Source organism: Erpetoichthys calabaricus, chromosome 5, assembly GCF_900747795.2.
Source record: "Erpetoichthys calabaricus chromosome 5, fErpCal1.3, whole genome shotgun sequence".
NCBI classification, from domain to species: domain Eukaryota; kingdom Metazoa; phylum Chordata; class Cladistia; order Polypteriformes; family Polypteridae; genus Erpetoichthys; species Erpetoichthys calabaricus.
Window position 1 is genome coordinate 44,375,103 of NC_041398.2, and position 19,629 is coordinate 44,394,731.

Below are 19,629 nucleotides of genomic sequence, written 5' to 3' on the forward strand. Positions count from 1 at the left end.
TCTCTATTCACCAAGCCTAATACCATTAATAACATGGATTTTTCACCAGTGATACATCTGACATTACATCAGTGGAGGAAATGTCATTATCACTTAGAAAAGATGGGTACATGTATGTATCTGAGGTCATTGTTGTAGTTAAGTAGCTAAGCAGTAACAAACCTGCAGGTGTCAAACAGATCTGCAGGTCCAACCAGCATACTGTATGTCTTCTGTTGTTAGCTTTACTTCATTCCTTGATTGATCTAGTCATTTTAATATTTAGTGTTTCTGGAGATTAAAGGGATTTGCACACTTTGTTTTGATTTTCCATTCCTTCATTATTATGCCCTTCTTTTTTTAACTCTACACTGTTTATTGTACTTACCTGTTAGATGTTTGCACCCACCAGAAACAAGAATAAAGTAAATCTGCCTAGATATGTTGTTAATTATTTTTCCTATGATATGACATTTGTGCTTTTATATAGTTTTCTTGTTTACTTTTTCAACCTCAGTCTTCAGTACTGTTAAGCATAATTTCAATTACAGCTACTACAGAATTCAGATTCAAATTATCCTTTAACACTGTTGTGTAAAACTGTCGTTTGCGCACTATGAACGAACTATTATATAACATTTCAGTAATTATTTATTACTCTGATACTGATCTTTCTGATCATAAAATAGGTCATTACAAGAGCAATTGACGAGAAGAATTCATAATTAATTGCAAAATTATGGTATTTAAGAGTTCCTCTAGAGTGCATCTTTCTCTTGCACGATTTGGTTCAAAAACTAATAAGCATATTGTCAGCTCATAACAGGCTGAAGTTTCGAGTTTGGTATTTTTCCATCCAGCCGTTTTAGCTCTAGACCATCCTCAAGAAACTGTGACACACTGACATACACTCTCAGAGACAGACACACATTCATCATCGAGATGTTGATGTTTTCGGCACCCTAAAACGTTGAGATCCATCGAAAACCGGAGATCGAAATTTTTGAATCTTAATATCATAAGACCAAATCGGATTTATTAAAGGTAGATACTTAGTTTCCGGTCTTCAACGCTTATTTAATGTAGTAAATTCACCCATAAAGTCTAACACTCCGGAGATCTTATTATCTTTGGATGCAGAAAAAACATTTGATATGGTTGAATCGAACTACGTATTCACCACATTGCATAAATTTGGGTTTGGCTTGAACATATGTGCATGGATCAAAATACTATATACCAGTCCAGAAGCTTCAGTTTGGAGTGGAAGGCAGCCATGCATAGAATTCACTTATCTCCATAGGCACAAAGCATTCAATTATTCAACTTAAAATCTTTTATTGAGCACATCTGTCTCATTTAAAATTATCCAAAATATTTCTAGGGCAAGATCCAATCTGCGAACGTTGCAATCGAGCTCCAAGTAATTCCAGTGTTATGGCCCGGGAACACATTATAGACGTTATAGGGTTACATGAACACGCCATGCACATCACGCCAGGTGTTTGACAGCTTTTCAGTCATGCAAACAAACCAGCAAGGGTCCAACTTCCCTTTTTATGCAGTTCTAGCTGCTCTCTTTGCATCCCAAATCCCACCCTTGCTGACTGTGTGACTGTGATTGGTCTGTTTCTGTTTGCAAGTCGGCTGTCTCCTTTGACATATTTAATAGTGCTCTGCAATAGCTTGTGCACCATTTCTCCTGGGATTGTTTTGTAGTACAACAGCTTACCAGTAGTTACATTATTAACAGTGTATTTAATGCCTTCAAAATGTTAACTGCTTAAAAAATCAAGAAATACTTTTTTTCCGCCAAAATCCTACATTTTTTTAATCATCCTCTTTCATATTCCTTAGAATGAGAGCAGAACAGTGTACTTTATTATTGGTATTCAGAAAAAGATTAAATAAACAAATTTCATTAGATAGGAATCAACAGACTATTTTATAATTTATTCATCACTTTCAGATAACCCAACAAAACTGGAAACATTGATATTATTATTAATTAGAACATTTTTAAAATATTACGTAAAAAAGAGATCCATACAAAAAAAAAGAACTTCATATCCACTCTGGAATGTAATGATGCATTACTGATATGGTGGGACTATTGTGCCATCTCTGGCCTTGGTGTCATAAACTTTACCAAGTGTTACTATTGTACATCTAAACACTTGGCACACTTTACTAGAAGGTATTGACATAGCTGCAAGTGGACCTTCCAGCATTCCAGTGACTCTAAACAAGCTAAAATCAAACAAAAAATAAATGTCCCACTAAAATCCTAATCAATGTGCAGTAAAGGCCATCTCAGTCTTCATTCTTATTCCCAATTTAAAGATTGTAATCTCAGTTCAGGAGTGTAGTACATAAGTTACAGGCATAAGGATTTCAAGGATCTAGAAAATTAAATTATTTTAAATTTCTCTTGAAGGTTTCAAGAGTTCTCCTAATTTATTCTCCAATAAACTAAGAGTTTTGTTTGCTCTCCATGCCACACTCATTTGCACTGAATACTAGACAAAAGCAATCCGTCATGTTTCAGAAATTTTCTTCTATTCCCTTTTACAATTCTGCTGCAGATCACTGATGCCTGAGGGCATGTGTTGACATATAGCAACTTGATGTCTTTCCAGCGTGTGGGATTTGAGGTGGTCTGGGCCCTGACTTGGATATTCCAAAATTAATGAATCTTTTGTTTTCTGGCCATTTTATGTTAGATATATCTAGTTGCACAATCCAGTTTTAGCCAGGCATTAGCTGCCAGTGATATGATGACATATTTTCCTCCAGAACACTCCAATATAAAGAGGACTTCATAGTGGACTCAATGATCTGGATGCATCTAGGGCCTGTGGCTCCAATACTTTCCCTAATCATCAATACTCCTTTCACCATAATTAATAGGTGGTATAAATTTCTTACGATAATGTGTTGTGTCTGATTTTCTCCAAACACTGTGTTGTGCATAGCTACCAGATAAATCAACTTTGGTATCAGCTGTTTAGAGGAATTTATTCCAGAAACGTTCTTGTTCATATGCATATTTGCAAGACAACGCATGGTATTATTCTTATTGCACTATGTACCTGGTGATACCTTGTGCCGATGTCAACTTTGCAACGAGAGAGGCAGCGTAGCGTCTCTGAGAGTTTTTGTGTTTTCTGTGGTGTGAGAGTTAATTAAACTCCTGCAAAGGAGCAAAAGTAGCTGGGTGTTTGAGGGTGCGCTTGGAAAAGTTACTTGTACTTGTATGTGTACTTGTTCTTGTTATTTGTATTTGAACTGGTGACTAGGAGGCATGTTAGAAAGCGTCACAGCTTTTGCAAGTAAATAACTGAGTCAGAGCAATAACTAGTTAATAAGCAACTGAAACAGCATTTCCTAAGTTTAAAAAAAATGGTGTGGCTAATGTCAAAGCAATAAAGGGGAAGACTCAATGATGCATAGGTAAGCGTCCAACGTTTAGACGCCCGATCAGGGGGGCTGTAGGAGCAGATTAGATAGTAAGAAATGAACTAGCAGCAAATATTCACTAAGCAAGTTTTATTTAATTAATTACTTTTGATTGAGCGGTTCTTAGCAGTCCAGTGGTAGAGCAGTTAATTGGGCGACAGCATAAAGGTTCATTAATATGGGGAAATACAAACAGTGTGAATGGAGAGCTTGTAAGTAAGGAATAAGAGGGGTGAAAGTTAGAAGAACAAACAGCAGGCAGCTGAGAGGGAGAATAGTACAGGAGCTGAAGGGGCCAGAAGGTGTAAAATAGCTGTAGCAGTTCTATACTTTATTTGGCTTAATTTTTTTTAGTTTTACCATGTAAGTTAAATCATTTAATTTTAATAAAAAAAAAAAAGCATAAGTTAAGGCAGTAATCCTAAATCAAATGCTAATAATGATGCCAGTGCAATGCAAGTCGTATTGGATGTTGAACTTTTTAGATGATGGCTTGGTAGAGCCAGTCGTCAATGAGGGCTACATCTGCAGGAGATGCTGGCTGATCCAGCACCTTGAGCTCAGGGTCACTGAACTGGAGGAGGAGTTGGCTGGCCTGCGTTGCATTTAGGAATTGGCTGACCTGGCCCAGGTGTCCTTTAGAGAGATAGTGTGCACCCCTAAGGTGAGGCGGGAGGAGATCCCAGACCAGACAGGTAGAGATAGGTGGGACATAGTCACAAAGCATAAGGTAAAGGGTGCACACTGTCCTGGGGCATCAACCCCAGAATTAGAATTGTCAAACCATTTTCAGGTCCTTGCGGAGCTGGGTGGTGTCTCTAATATTAGATTCTGAGGTGATAGGCAGGGATGAGGAGCCCCAATGGGCCACCTCAAAACCAGTTCACAGAAAGAGAGAGGTAGTGGTAGTTGGGGACTCAATCATTAGGGGTATTGAAGTGTAGGTTTGCTCCAGGGACAGAGAGTCTCGCACAGTATGTTGCCTTCTGGGTGCACAGGTGGGAGACCTTCCTTGAAGGGTGGATAGGCTCTTGGCCAGAATGGGGATGGATCCAGTGGTCATTGTCGATGTTGGAACAAATGACATACATAAGGGCAGCCTGACAGTGCTGTGATCTAAATTCAAAAAGTTAGGTGCCAGGCTGAGGAGCAGAACTGATAGTTCTCCCTGTTCCACATACCAGTCCAGGTAAGATCGAGGAGATTAGAAGGTTGAATGTATGGCTGAAATCTTGGTGCAGGGTAGAAGGGTATGGGTTTATGGGGCAGTGGGACTCCTTTTGGAGTAGATGGGACCTGTTCTGCCATGACAGGTTACATCTGAACCGGAGGTGTACCAATGTATTGGGGAGGCGTATGAGTAAGTTAGTTGAGGATTGTTTAAACTAGGGAATGGTGGGACAGGGAGTTTAGGACATGCCAGGTTTAGAACTATACATGGAGAAACAAACAACAGTGTAGAAATAAAAATGCGTAGTAATGTAAATTCTAAGCAAACATTTAAATGTAGAAGGAGTAACACATTAAAAATAGCTTGCCTTAATGCTAGAAGTAGCAAAAATAAGTCAAGTGAGTTGGAATTGTATGTGACAGAGCATAATTATGATATTATAGCAATAAGGGAAACCTGGCTAAATGACAAAGATGGGGATGAGTATAACATAGTGGGAAACACATTTTTTAGAAAGGATAGACAGAACAGAAAAGGAGGTGGGGTTGCTGTTTATGTCAAAACAGAATTTAAATGTAAGTCCTCTTCAGCTCTTCAGATGAGCCCCATCTTAGTGAAGACATGTGGCTTTGCCTGAAAACCAATAGGGAAAGAGACCTTGTTTTAGGAGTGTGTTATAGAGCACCCAATGCAGACAGTAATTTCAACACACATCTTTTTAGTAATATTAAAAAGGCAAGTTTACAGGGAGATATTATAGTTATGGGGGACTTTAGTTATCCAAATTTTAACTTGGATAACCTTGCAAATGGTGGTGCACAAGAGCAGGAGTTTTTAGAAGTAATCAGTAACTGTTTTTTAATACAGTATGTTAAAGCACCATTGCATGGTGCAGCTTATCTGGATTTAGTTTTCTGTAATGATCAGAATAGAACTGAGGGTGTAGAGGTGATTGAACTACTAGGGTCAAGTGACCATAATATAATATGGTTCTCAATGTTTTGTAATAGTGGGGATGCAAAGACTAAAAGTGTTAAGTTTAACCTTAATATAGCAAAATATAGCAGAAAAGGCGAAAGACAACCCTTAAAGATTCTTTCAGTATTTTAGTAGTAAAAGAACAGTCAAGGAGGAAGCGAAGTACATCAGGATAGTAAAGGAGAATTAAATGATACAGACGTGAAATAGCAGATGCTCTACAGTTGTATTTTTCTGAGGTCTTCACAAGTAAGGAAGTGGATAACCTCCCAGCGGTAAATGGAACTGCTAAGGAGGTATTGAAGGATTTGGAAATTGTAGAGGGAGAAGTGCTGCTCACATTAAATCGGATGAAATCAAACAAATCACCAGGACCAGATAATATTTACCCTTGAGTTCATGAGGAGGCTAGCGAATACATATATACAGTCATATGAAAATGTTTGGGAACCCCTCTTAATTCTTTGGATTTTTGTTTATCATTGGCTGAGCTTTCAAAGAAGCAACTTCCTTTTAATATATGACATGCCTTATGGAAACAGTAGTATTTCAGCAGTGACATTAAGTTTATTGGATTAAAAGAAAATATGCAATATGCACAATAACAAAATTAGACAGGTGCATAAATTTGGGTACTCCAACAGAGATATTACATCAATACTTAGTTGAGCCTCTTTTTGCAAATACAACAGCCTCTAGATGCCTCCTATAGCTTTTGTTGAGTGTCTGGATTCTGGATGGAGGTGTTTTTGACCATTCTTCCATACAAAATCTCTCCAGTTAAATTTGAAGGCTGCCGAACATGGACGGCCTGCTTCAAATCATCCCATAGATTTTTCGATGATATTCAAGTCAGGGGACTGTGACGGCCATTCCAGAACATTGTACTTCTCCCTCTGCATGAATGCCTTTGTAGATTTTGAACTGTGTTTTGGGTCATTGTCATGTTGGAATATCCAACCCCTGCTTAACTTCAACTTTGTGACTGATGCTTGAACATTATCCTGAAGAATTTGTTGATACTGGGTTGAATTCATCCGACCCTCGACTTTAGCAAAGGCCCTAGTCCCTGAACTGGCCACGCAGCCCCGCAGCATGATGGAACCTCCACCAAATTTGACAGTAGGCAAGCAGTTGTTTTTCTTGGAATGTGGTGTTCTTCTTCCGCCATGCATAGCGCTTTTTGTTCAGACCAAATAACTCAATATTTGTCTCATCAGTCCAAAGCACTTTGTTCCAAAATGAATCTGGCTTGTCTAAATGAGCATTTGCATACAACAAGCGACTCTGTTTGTGGCATGAGTGCAGTAAGGGCTTCTTTCTCATCACCCTGCCATACAGATGTTCTTTGTGCAAATTGTGCTGAATTGTAGAACGTTGTACAGATACACCATCTGCAGCAAGATGCTCTTGCAGGTCTTTGGAGGTGATCTGTGGATTGTCTGTAACCATTCTCACAATCCTGCGCATATGTCGCTCCTGTATTTTTCTTGGCCTGCCAGACCTGCTGGGTTTAACAGCAACTGTGCCTGTGGCCTTCCATTTCCTGATTACATTCCTTACAGTTGAAACTGACAGTTTAAACCTCTGAGATAGCTTTTTGTAGCCTTCCCCTAAACCATGATACTGAACAATCTTTGTTTTCAGATCTTTTGAGAGTCGCTTTGAGGATCCCATGCTGTCACTCTTCAGAGGAGAGTCAAAGGGAAGCACAACTTGTAATTGACCACCTTAAATACCTTTTCTCATGATTGGACACACCTGTCTATGAAGTTCAAGGCTTAACGAGCTAATCCAACCAATTTGGTGTTGCAAGTAATCAGTATTGAGCAGTGACATGCATTCAAACCAGCAAAATTACAAGGGGACCCACATTTTTGCACAGCCAGTTTTTCACATTTGATTTAATTTCATACAACTAAATACTGCTTCACCAAAAATCTTTGTTCAGAAAACACCCCAGTACTAGGAAATGAAAGACATACCACTGTTATCTTTTTTGTTGAAAGTAGAGTAAATTATTATGCAGGCTGAGAGGGGTTCCCAAACTTTTTCATATGGTTGTAAACCCTTGACATACGTATATTTTTAGGAAGTCACTGCACACTGGGGAGATTCCCAAAGACTGGAAAATGGCAAATACTGTATTATCTCATTATATAAAAAGGGTGACCGGACAGATCCAAGCAACTATAGGCCAGTAACCTTAACATGCATCACAGGAAAATTATTAGGAATTATTAAGGATAAGATTGAGCAGCACATGGCAAGTACATGAGTTTTTCTGAACAGTCAACTTGGGTTCAAAAAAGGTCATTTTTTACTAACATGCTGGAATTCTATGAGGAAGCAACAAAAGGATGTGATCAAAGCGGAGCATATGATATTACTTATCTTGACTTTCAGAAAGTATATGTTAATTTGCCATATGAGAGGTTGGGCATTAAACTAAAAGAAGTGGGAGTACAGGGTGGTGTTTGTTGATGGGTGCAGAATTGGCTCAGACACAGGAAGCAGAGGATGATAGTGCAAGGAACCTCATCAGAATTGGTTGATGGTAAGAGTGGTGTTCCACTGGGGTCAGTGCAAAGGGCCGCTGCTATTTTTAATATATATAAATGATTTAGATAGGAATATAAGTAACAAGGGTGGCACAGTGGGTAGCGCTGCTGCCTCGCAGTTGGGAGATCTGGGGACCTGGGTTCAATTCCCGGGTCCTCCCTGCGTGGAGTTTGCATGTTCTCCCCGTGTCTGCGTGGGTTTCCTCCGGGGGCTCCGGTTTCCTCCCACAGTCCAAAGACATGCAGGTTAGGTGGATTGGCGATTCTAAATTGGCCCTAGTGTGTGCTTGGTGTGTGGGTGTGTTTGTGTGTGTCCTGCGGTGGGTTGGCACCCTGCCCAGGATTGTTTCCTGCCTTGTGCCCTGTGTTGGCTGGGATTGGCTCCAGCAGACCCCCGTGACCCTGTTCGGATTCAGCGGGTTGGAAAATGGATGGATGGATGGATATAAGTAACAAACTGGTTAAGTAAGATATGTGGATTGACAGATCATTTGGAATCCATTAAATCATTACAGAACAGGCTTGGATAGATTTGTGGCAGATGAAATTTATTGTGAGAAAATGTAAAGTAAGACATATAGTAAGTAAAAATGCTAGGTTTGAATACACAATGGGAGGTCTGAAAATTGAGTTCAAATCCAAGGAGGTTAAGCTCAAACTTTATAATACAATAGTGAAGCCTCATCTGGAGTTCTGTGTGCAGTTTTAGTCTCCAGGCTAAAGAAAGGACATAGCAGCACTAGAAAAGTTCCAGTGAAGACTAGGCTCATTTCAGGGCCACAAGGGATGAATTATGAAGAATGATTAAAAGAGCTGAGCCTTTTCAGTTTAAGCAAAAGAAGATTAAGAGGTGACATGATATAAAATTATGAAGGGAACTAGTACAGTGGATCGAGACTGTTATTTTAAAATGTGTTCATCAAGAACACAGGGACACAGTTGGAAACTTGTTAAGGGTAATTTTCGCACAAACAGGAAGTTTTTCTTTACACAGAGAACCATAGACACTTGGAATAAGCTACCAAGTAGTGTGGTAGAGAGTAAGACTTTAGGGACTTTCTGAACTTGACTTGATGTTTTTTAGAAGAAGAAAGTGGATAGGACTGGCAGGTTTGTTGGGCTGAATTACTTGTTTTAATCTAGATTAGTGTTCTCTTTGGAGAGATGGTTCCTTTTCTGTTGACTAACTTTCCATGAAAACTATACTTGTTGTATGGACTGTAACATGTACCATGTTGGTAGTGACCTATACATGCTAGGTGTGATTTGTCTGAGCATCATTGTAAGACAAAGTGGTCATCGCCCATTTTCCTAGGCTTTTGTGGCACGCAAGGCCTGTTTAAGACATTAGATTTAACAGGAATGCAGAAATCCAGCTATACCCCTTTACCTACTTTACTGAGAGAACACTAAATTAAATCTATCAATACTTTAGTCATGCTCTGAACTTCATCTGATAACAAAGGTGTAAATCAGAGTTAAGCTGACTACTCTGCAGAGACTGCTTCAGCCAAAAAGCTTTCCAATAAACTTTTATTTTAGGCTTGTAACTGCAAACTGATCTGAACTCTGGTTGGATATATTAGACAAAATAAGGCACATGTAAGCAGGCACTAGATCTGTAACTTGATGTGACCTAAATCCAATTACCAGAGGTTATACCTTCTTTCAAAACTAGGTGCATTCATCTTTTTTTTTTCTCTTTGGGGAGCTGAAAACTGTCAAGCTGCTCTCTTTGGGGTGAGAAGCCAGCACTCTCTGTGGAGCACAAAACCTAAAAACTTTCTTTGCCTTGAAAGCTGGTCTCCATAGAGCATTTGAGCTGGACATCCAGAACCACCTCTAAGTTCCACTCTTCCAAGCTAAGCTCTGTACCAGTGACATACCTTTGTGTAAGAAGAGTGAAAAGCAGCATTACTTCATGAAGGGAACTTTAGCACCTACTCTTGTCCTATAAAGGGTAAGGCTTTTCCCATTGAAGTTGTAGAGGACCCAACAATGAGCCTAACAGCAAGCAGAGGGAAGAAGCACCAAATCACACTACAGACAAATGACTGTGTAGAAAAAGCCAAGAAGAATCCTCCCCTTCAACCCAGAGCAACAACACTCAACTCCACACAGCATCGGTTGGCTTAGTATTGTAAAACTGTTTATCTGTTTCAGAATAAATTTGAACTCTAAGTAGCTACCCTCTTCTATATTATATTTTCGTCTGTCTCGCATCCTGTCTTCTTTGTCGATATATGCACTTAACCTATTTCTATAATCCTTGTGTTTATCAATGTATTGCATTATGCTGTTTCTGAGAACAAGTAATACTTCAGTTACTTTTATATAATCCTAATGGCAGAAAACCCATCCTACAGAGAAAGATGAGGAAAATAAAATGGGAGCTTTTGCAAATTATATAATTGCTGGCTTTGCCGTTGGTAAAACTGGTAATTAATTGATTGATTAATATCAATTGATCGATTCTTCTTTTTGCATCATACACATTTCCTACATCATATAATTTGATCTTTGGGTGAATATGCTGGGATATCCACTGTCAACTACTCCCTGGCTACTGTTTCCTATCACTATACAATGATGAACTTCATGCCAAAGGTTTTACTTTTACTGTATATGGCCATAGTAGCACTCATCATAGCAGACTATAATTTTGCAACCCAAAAACTGGGGTCATATAAGCAGAAATTCTTTATTCCATTGTTTTATAATATTATATTTTTTTGTGTAGTGCTTTTTAGCGGTGCTCACTGTAAAAGATTCCAAATAATATTAACTTTGTGTCTTTTCAATATTGTTAGATTCCTGTAGTTGTGTAACACAAAGTATTTTTAATTGACTTAATTGTTGCGGTTGTTGATAATGCAAAATATATATTTATTTTTCCTCTTTTATCAGCTTCACGAACTGAAGGAGTGGCTTCCTTATTATAAAATGGAAAATGAGATCTTAACAGGAGAAATCTTCCAGAGAGTAAAAGAGACCATTATATCCTCACCACACATCCTGGATGAACATCTCAGGGGTCCAACTGAAAAAGCAGCAGAATTTAAAGAGAAGGCAAAAGAGATGCTAAGGTGTTTAATTCGTTTAATACATTTATAATTTGCATTAAAGTGAAAAAAAGGAAAAGCTGAGTAAACTTATTTTTATGAAGATTCATTTACATTGGGGCCCCGTTTTTTCCATTACTAAATTTCTAGGAGCTAAAACTTATCCTACTTACATCAAATGCAAGTAAGGAATACACTTGTGCACACACCTTCATTCCTCACACTGGGCCAAGGGAGTCAACTTTGATCTTAAAATGCATGTTCTTGATGTGATATAAGGAGACGAGTACACAGAAAAAAACAAAAGAAATTAGTAGAAGCTTACTCCAAAGTTGGAGTTGTGGTAGAGGTGTAGAGTTTCCTGACAGTAATAAATGCTATAAATTCATTCTAAACTGATGCAGCAAAATGAGTCTAATAAATAGTAAATGTATGAAAAATAACAAAGAAGCCACCTGTTCTTTTCAAATTTGTCCTCAAAAACTCCATCAGCTTTAAAATATAGAAGTGCACACTTGAGAGGATGGAGAGGCATGGTTATGTTCATTATTTTAATTTCAGTATTCATTGTTGGTTATAGGTCTTAACTTCCTTGGTGTTAACCCCAAACAGATTCAGAATTCTATGTAAATATGGTTATTCAGTCACAGGCTGATCACTGTGTAAAAAAAATCTTAAAATTTTCTAATGACCTGTTGCATTCAGAAATTTTAGTTTACCCAATTAAAATTGTGTAAATTGCATATTTCAAATTGTAGTGACATCCTTATCATGTTGGCTCAAATAAAAATGATATGTTTTATCAATAAAATTTTTACTACTCCCCAAATCAGCTTGTTGTTCTAATAACATATTTTGTGTTGTATTAGCTACTGATGCTTAGTTAACTTACACACGAAGCCAGTATCAAAAATTAAGCACAAATGTAAATTTTACACTCTACAAATTAAAACTAGCACAGCATTTAATGAATAATGAAAATGAAATTCTTTAAATGTTTTATTAACACATCACTGTTAAAGTATTATCAACATTTATAACTTTCCAGCTGCAATATACTATATAAGAGCAGTAGAATAGTGACAGTACAAATGAACAACATTTTAACTCATAAATTATGTCAAAAACAGCTGCACAGAATTTACCATACATAATAGTGTACATAACAGCAATAAAAACATTGCAGACAGTCATTACCAGACAATAAAAATGGCTGTTTAGCTCCTTCAAATCAATATTTGGAGACTTCTTTAAAAAACTAATAAATTTAAATAATTAAATAAATAGACCATTTACCAGTTAATTTCATTTAACTTAACATTTGAAAACAGTGGTTAAAGATTTAATATATTTTTTTTTTCTTTCAAAAACAGATGCCCAGAAGTGACAGAATTCTGTGGAAATGTCACACAGAAATTCATGTTAAATTTGCAATAGTATGTTTTTTATAGATTGCACTCTAGCAGTGCAGTCATTTCCAAGGTTCAGGAACACTTTCTGGACCACCTCAAATGTATATTTAAGGTTCTTCCGATAGTCCATGTTAAGAGCATAAAGCAGACCGAACAGGATTGTAAAGGCATTTGTGAAGTTTCCCAAATTATCCATCACAACGTCCTCTTCAAGAACAATTACAACATTTACTACATTGGATAGCAAAATTGAAGGGACAGCATTCTTGAGCACTTCCAACTTCCCATTGCAATATTCTTTGCATGAGTCTCTAATGGCTCAGTGTTCTACAAAAGGCATTAAATAAAATTAGACACTTAATAAAAGATCCCTTATTATGGATATCACAAAAACTGTAACAAAATATCAGGATATGTGTAATTTTATGCAAGTTATATCACAATAAAAAGGCCAAACTGATTAAACATAAAATGAGGACAGCAAATTACTAGGATGGTTTTTGAAATTGAAGTCCACTCTCTTCTGTGTGCTGTTAAGTGTGTGGTCTATGAACGAAAAGCAAAGCACAACAAACACAAGGTAAGGTATGATACAAGATCATACCAAGATGAAGCCAAAAGAAAAATCTATACTACTCTGTAGTTGATAAATTTGCAAAAATACTCTAGATATTATTTACCTGTATATCCAGTTTTTCTAGTAGACTCTCGATTTCCTGTTCGCCTGATTGTCGTACTTTACCTCTGCACATCTTAAACAAACCCATAGTATAACTGTCCAATGATGTTAGTAGTGTTAACTTCAGATCAACCAGGGTTATGCATTGAAATTCTACATAACACAATGTGTAAGCAAGACACTGAGAGGGAACTGAGTTATTGAACTGTAGAAACCGAGCAAGTGTGTTTAAGATATTAAAGTGTGAAGCTGAATAAACTGTTTACCCATTCTTCAAAAAAGAGCCCTTGCCATTGTTGTTTAATTGTGGAGACCATTGGCTGATCCTGTACAATTTCCTTTCTTCTCAAGGAAAATGTCAACTCCATTGTGGAGCTTAAGACACTCAGGCTATTGTCTCTGTTTTTCACCTCTACATTGATGCTCTTAGCTAAAGGTAATAAATTATTGCAGATGTGAAGAGCTGTGTTAGAAAACAATTTTAATTTTAAGTATGTTCAAAGAAAAAGTAAATAATATTCACTTTACAGAAAACTAAATTAAAAACTATCTTACCTTGCTGATCAAGTTAATGTTCGAAGTATTTAAAAAAATAATTAAAAAATGTGGAATTTGCATTAGTGAAGAAAATTACACATAATGAAGTGTACAACTTCACTTACCTGTTAATATATGACAGCTCATTTTATGATGCTTATGATGTATCATTGTGAAGAAAGTTTGTAGCTTGTGGTTTGAAAAATTCCAGAATATTTGAATTTACTCCCGGTTTGCGCATGCCCCATTGATTAAAAATACCAGTATTTTGCTCCGCAAATACTTATTTTTTGTTAAACCTGAAGAGATGATTAAGCACAGAAACATTAATTCACTTATTAAACTATTTTATGTTATATGGCAAAAATTATATTCATCCATTCAGCACCTTTTTCTGTTTAAGGATATATTTAATATCATGTCTTGCACCAACATTCTTTTCTTCATAAACTGATGGTTCACCATGGTGCAGGTGGGTATATGGCAGAAAGGGAAAATGATTGTGATCAAGTAGAAGGACAACAAAGACATTAACCTCCTAAGCACTATATATGATACAGCAACTGTCGTTTGTATCGGAGGAATCGTGGAAGCCAGTAAGCCTTGAACTTGTCTTGTGATAGCCTATAATAACACAATCGTGATCGTGATTGTGAAGCAGCAGAAAAATGATTACAAGAAAAGTATGCAAAGAAACGCGCTCCTACTTCCCAATTGCAATGTCTGACTGTGGGTTAATGGCTGTTTCAAAACATATCACATGAAGGACGTGCATCAGTGCCATGGACACTAGACATATCTTTCATACTGCATGTTGATGTTTTGGTATTTACATGTTTTGAATCATTTTTCTGGGGAAAACATAATGCTAAGTAAGTTAATATTTGTTATTTGAATATTTTCCACTTGAAATTCAGTGTTTAGTTATCTTATAATGCTTAGTATCATTACAGTTTTATTTCTACACTTTAGACTATTAACAGCAAATTCTGGTAGAAAACCAGAATGTGTCATTTAAACCTTCCCTTTGATTTGAATTAAAGTAGAGAATTGTATATCGATGATTGTTTTTTTAGATGCCATCTTGAAGTCAGTAAGTCCGAAACAGAATTCGTTGAGCTCTGCAGGAAGACCTATCAACGCTACAAACAATTTATCCTTCGGGCTGCTGTAAGACTTTTAAACTTGTTTCTTTGCTAAAAAAGGGCTGTTATCACATTAGTTGGTCCTTCTTTTCATTCTTCAGTTTGTTTCTTACTCGGACCTTCTACCTCTATTTATCATGTTTGAAGTTACGGAGTCTCACAGGAACCATGCAACATGTAGAAGAAACCAAAATATTCCTTGTGTGCACCTCCTGGAAAAATGAGGACTCATTTCCCATCTGGAACTTCATATTTAGCAACTCTCTTTGTAGGGAGATGCAAAGAGGACTAAACGAGAAGTCTCTGTGATGCTGAAAAAGCTCAATGCCTGTGAGCTACTGCAAGAAGAACAGAATAAGAGGTGCAGAGCTGCCGAAGCAGAAAACAGAAGGCTTCATGGCCGACAGAGAGGATTGGTATGGTCAGCATTGACTTTATTCTAATAGTCTAATCATACTAGACCTCAATTTTAATACACAATTTTTTTCTTTTCCTTTTCAAACTAGGAGGGGGACATTGTCTAACCTGTGAATTCTGTACTGTGCCCTTTCAATTTTTTAAGACTTGATCTAAAATTACCTTCATCCTTTAATTATAAAGGAGAGGTGTCAAACTCAGATCCTGAAGGCCACAGTGGCTTTAGATTTTCTTTCCAGCCATTCCCTTAATTAGCAACAAATTACAGCTGTTAATGTAATATTCTTTTTATATCTTAATTTTAAATAAATTGCTTTTTAAGATTCAAAGCTTTTCATTGTTTCTTTTTCCCTTAACTGGCAGCTAAACAATAAAACTTTAATGAGTTGCAAAGTGAGCCAACGGATGACCAGCTAATGGGGTTATGAAAATAAGTTAAGTGAAAATAAATTTTCACTTCAGTCAGTTTCTTAATTAGAAGCCAATTCCTGCGGTTGACAAAACAGGTTTTTCAATTCAATGGCTTCTTAGTACTCTCATTACATCAAACCAGATATTTCCAAAACTCGTTTTAATTGTCTTTATTTCTGAAATCAGCATTTCATTTATATCTAAAGCAATAAGACATATGTCTGTACAGTGCCCATGCTTTTTCCTGGGCATAAAGTTGTAATTAGGGGCAAATTGGCTGGCCTTCTGTTGCCTCACTTTACATGTTTTTATGGCCTGGCTTCTAGAAAAATGAAGGGTTCTGAATCTTAAAAAGCAAGTTAATTAAAATTAAGAAAAAATAAGTCATTTGCAGCAGTAACTGGTAAAGAAAGTTCCATCCATCCATTTTCCAACCCGCTGAATCCGAACACAGGGTCACGGGGGTCTGCTGGAGCCAATCCCAGCCAACACAGGGCACAAGGCAGGAACCAATCCCTGGCAGGGTGCCAACCCACCGCAGTGGTAAAGAAAGTTCTAGAATGAAATCCTGCAGGCACTGCAGCCCACCAGGATCAATGTAAATTTGACAACTATGTTATCATTGCTTGTGAAGTAAAGGTGTATCTGTGAAGCTTGAGAGTACTTTTCATTTTTTGTTGGGCTGTGGTGTTTATTCAAGGGAAAGAACATCTGAAATGTGCGTCAGTGAAGAGTGAATGATTTTTCATGCGACTGGAGAGAATACAAAACATAATATTTAAATACTGTATAAAAAGCAATATTTTTAAGTGATATATTATGAAGTTTAATAAAACACATTTGTCAAGAACCACGAACATTGGGGAAGTACTGCAGTTCAGATCTTCTCAAAAAAGAAAGTTTAATGAAAACAAATGGTACGTGTTAAAATAGCTTCAATTGAGCATATTCACATTTGGCCACATTTAGTACAAAAGTACCAAAGTTTTATCAATTAGTTTTGCTTGTGTTACTTTTTTCCAAATACTCTAAAGTTCATATAACTAAGATATCAATTCTTTGTGAACTGTACAGAGTTATTTATTTTTGTCATAACTAAGGGGTTATGACAAAGGGGCGTGCCATGTGCGCACCACTTCGCGTCTCTGTCGCTCGCAGATGGGGGGCTGAACGCACTCAAAGTTGCCGAGCTGCGTGTTCTGCTTGTCACGCTGCACGTCGATCATTTAAAAGCCTGTACAGCAGCTGTCCTTTTGTCTCACTGCCTTGTCTCGCGGGACGTTAAAGTGTCTCCGAGAAAATCACATATTGTCACCTTCCAAGCCTTCCAAGATTTTTTTTTATAATAGAGAGATGTCGGTTTATTCACAAACCTTTGAAATGTTTGCATTTTGTTATTATTTACAGGTTAGATTTTAGGGTCACTCAACGTTGACCTGTGTAATATTTACCAGTCTATGTGCTTCATTGTGTTTTTGTGTGTATGATGAGAAAATGTGCAGTCATCATTACAGAATCTGAGAACTATTTAAATATGTTGAAGTACAGTAGACATATCATTGGTGAGCAGAACATATAAAAAACAGGCTTTCATCCATCTAAAACTCATTTAATTTCCCAACAATTACTTTTTAATTTTTGTGAAATTACTTCTGTACAATTTGACAGCAAAATTGCTGAATCTTATGCTCAATTAGTGATTTTCCAAATCCTACATCTAAATATGGGAATGGAATAAAATAGCACACTTGAATGAGGTATAGGTAGTATAAATTGTAAAGAAATGTATAACTCTTAAAAAGAAGAACATATTGACAGTTATTAAAATATATTTTTCATATACAGATAAAGTTACCATGCTATTACCATACAGTATAATAATGGATAATTGTGGCTGGGTGTGGTAATGACAGCTTAGCACTGCAGCAAGAAATTTTAGGGCACCAACTGGTTCGTCCCCTTCAATCATCCAAATACACAAAATAAGGAAAATGAACTGACAATAGCGTTGGTGTATATCCCTCCTGCGGAAATTCAAAAAGAGGATTGTGAGAAGGTACAATTATTCTTTAGAGGAGCTCTGTCTTACTTGTGGATCTGGTCAAAAGTGACGTCTCCTTCTAGGACACCTAGGACTTTATGGCTTCTCCGTACTATGGGAAAAGAAAGAAATAACAGTGTTAGCGGCAGAGCCCTCTATCGTTTTGGTGGGTTAGTATATACCTTGACTGAGTCTGCAAGTAGGGCCTACGGCGCGCATGTGTAACAGTATTTATCTGTAGAAAAATAAAATTTCTTGATCAAAAGGTTTATTTTATTTTTTTATTAATTTTTATTGTAATCATTCCATACAAATAGATCAATTTATAACCAAACAAAATTGAAGACAAATCAAACCCCACCACTGAGGAGGAGAGCTTAGCTAAAGGAGAATAGCTTAGGGATTTTTAATAAGACAACAATAAGCAAAAGAAAGGGAGAAAAAAAAATATATGTAAATAAGAGATGGAGAAGGGAATTAAATGCGGTAATAGTTATTTCTCTTATTCTAAAATAATATTGATCAGATCCTGCCAGATTTTGAAAAAATTTTGTACAGATCCTCTAACTGAGAATTTGATTTTTTCCAATTTCAAATAATATAAAACATCAGTTTCCCACTGACTTATCAGAGGAGAATTGGGATTCTTCCAATTTAACAAAATACGTCTGCGTGCCAAAAGTGTAGTGAATGCAATCACCGTTTGCTTGTCCTTTTCCACTTCAAGTCCGTCTGGAAGAACACCGAACACAGCTGTTAGTGGGTTAGGAGGGATTGTAACCCCAAGGCTGTCTGAAAGGCACTTAAAAATTTTGGTCCAAAATGATGTTAATTTGGTGCAGGCCCAGGACATGTGACCCAGTGAGGCAGGAGCTTGGTTGCAGCATTCGCAGGTTGGATCCTGCCCTGGAAACATTTTGGACAGTTTTAAGCGAGACAGATGAGCTCGATATATAATTTTTAGTTGAATAATTCTATGCTTTGCTCATATGGAGCTCGAGTGAATTCTCTGCTTTGCTACCTTCCACTCCTTTTCTGATATATTGATTAAGAGATCTTCTTCCCAATGTCCTCTTGGATATTTGAAAGGTTGGGACTCTAATAGGATTTTATATAATGCGGAAATGGTGTTTAATTCCTTGAAATTAAGCAGTATTTTTTCCAGCATTGTGGAGGGTGTGAGATGGGGGAAATCGGGCAATTTCTGTTTAACAAAATTTATAATTTGAAGATAGTGAAAGAAATGTGTAGCTGGGAGGTTAAATTTTGAACGTAATTGTTCAAAAGATGTAAATATGTTGTCTATATAAAGATCTCTGAGCATTTTAATCCCAAAACTTTTTTCCAGGTATTAAAAACTGGATATGTTTGCGAGGGTTGAAATAGGTGGTTCTCTTGCAGAGGTGCCACGGATAAAAGATTTTCCATCTTAAAATGCTTTCTAATTTGGTTCCATATTCTAAGTGAGTAAAGCACAATTGGGTTATAAGTATATTTGCGATAACTTGCATTTATTGGAGAGCAGAGCAGGGAGTATAAAGAAGTACAGTACTACAGGATTTTACTTCCATTGCGGACCAAGCCTGTGTATGTTCATTTATTTGTGTCCAGGTTTTTATGGCTTGTATGTTTGCTGCCCAGTAATAAAACTGAAAATTAGGTAAAGCCATGCCACCTTCTGCCTGAGGTCTTTGTAGGGTCGCTCTTCGGATACGTGGGTGTTTTGAGTTCCAAATGAACGAGGTTATTGTTGAATCTAACTGTTTAAAAAACGATT

General features: G+C 37.0%; 1 protein-coding gene across 1 annotated transcript in view; it reads left to right on the forward strand.

Moving 5' to 3' along the window:
* LOC114652732 (titin-like) overlaps window positions 1–19,629 on the forward strand; it is a 69,522-nt gene that overhangs the window by 22,538 nt on the left and 27,355 nt on the right. Inside the window, exons 6-8 of the mRNA XM_051928529.1 lie at window positions 11,056–11,234; window positions 14,915–15,008; window positions 15,256–15,399. Of these exons, the coding sequence (XP_051784489.1) occupies window positions 11,056–11,234; window positions 14,915–15,008; window positions 15,256–15,399 (417 nt within the window). The remainder of the gene's footprint in view (window positions 1–11,055; window positions 11,235–14,914; window positions 15,009–15,255; window positions 15,400–19,629) is intronic.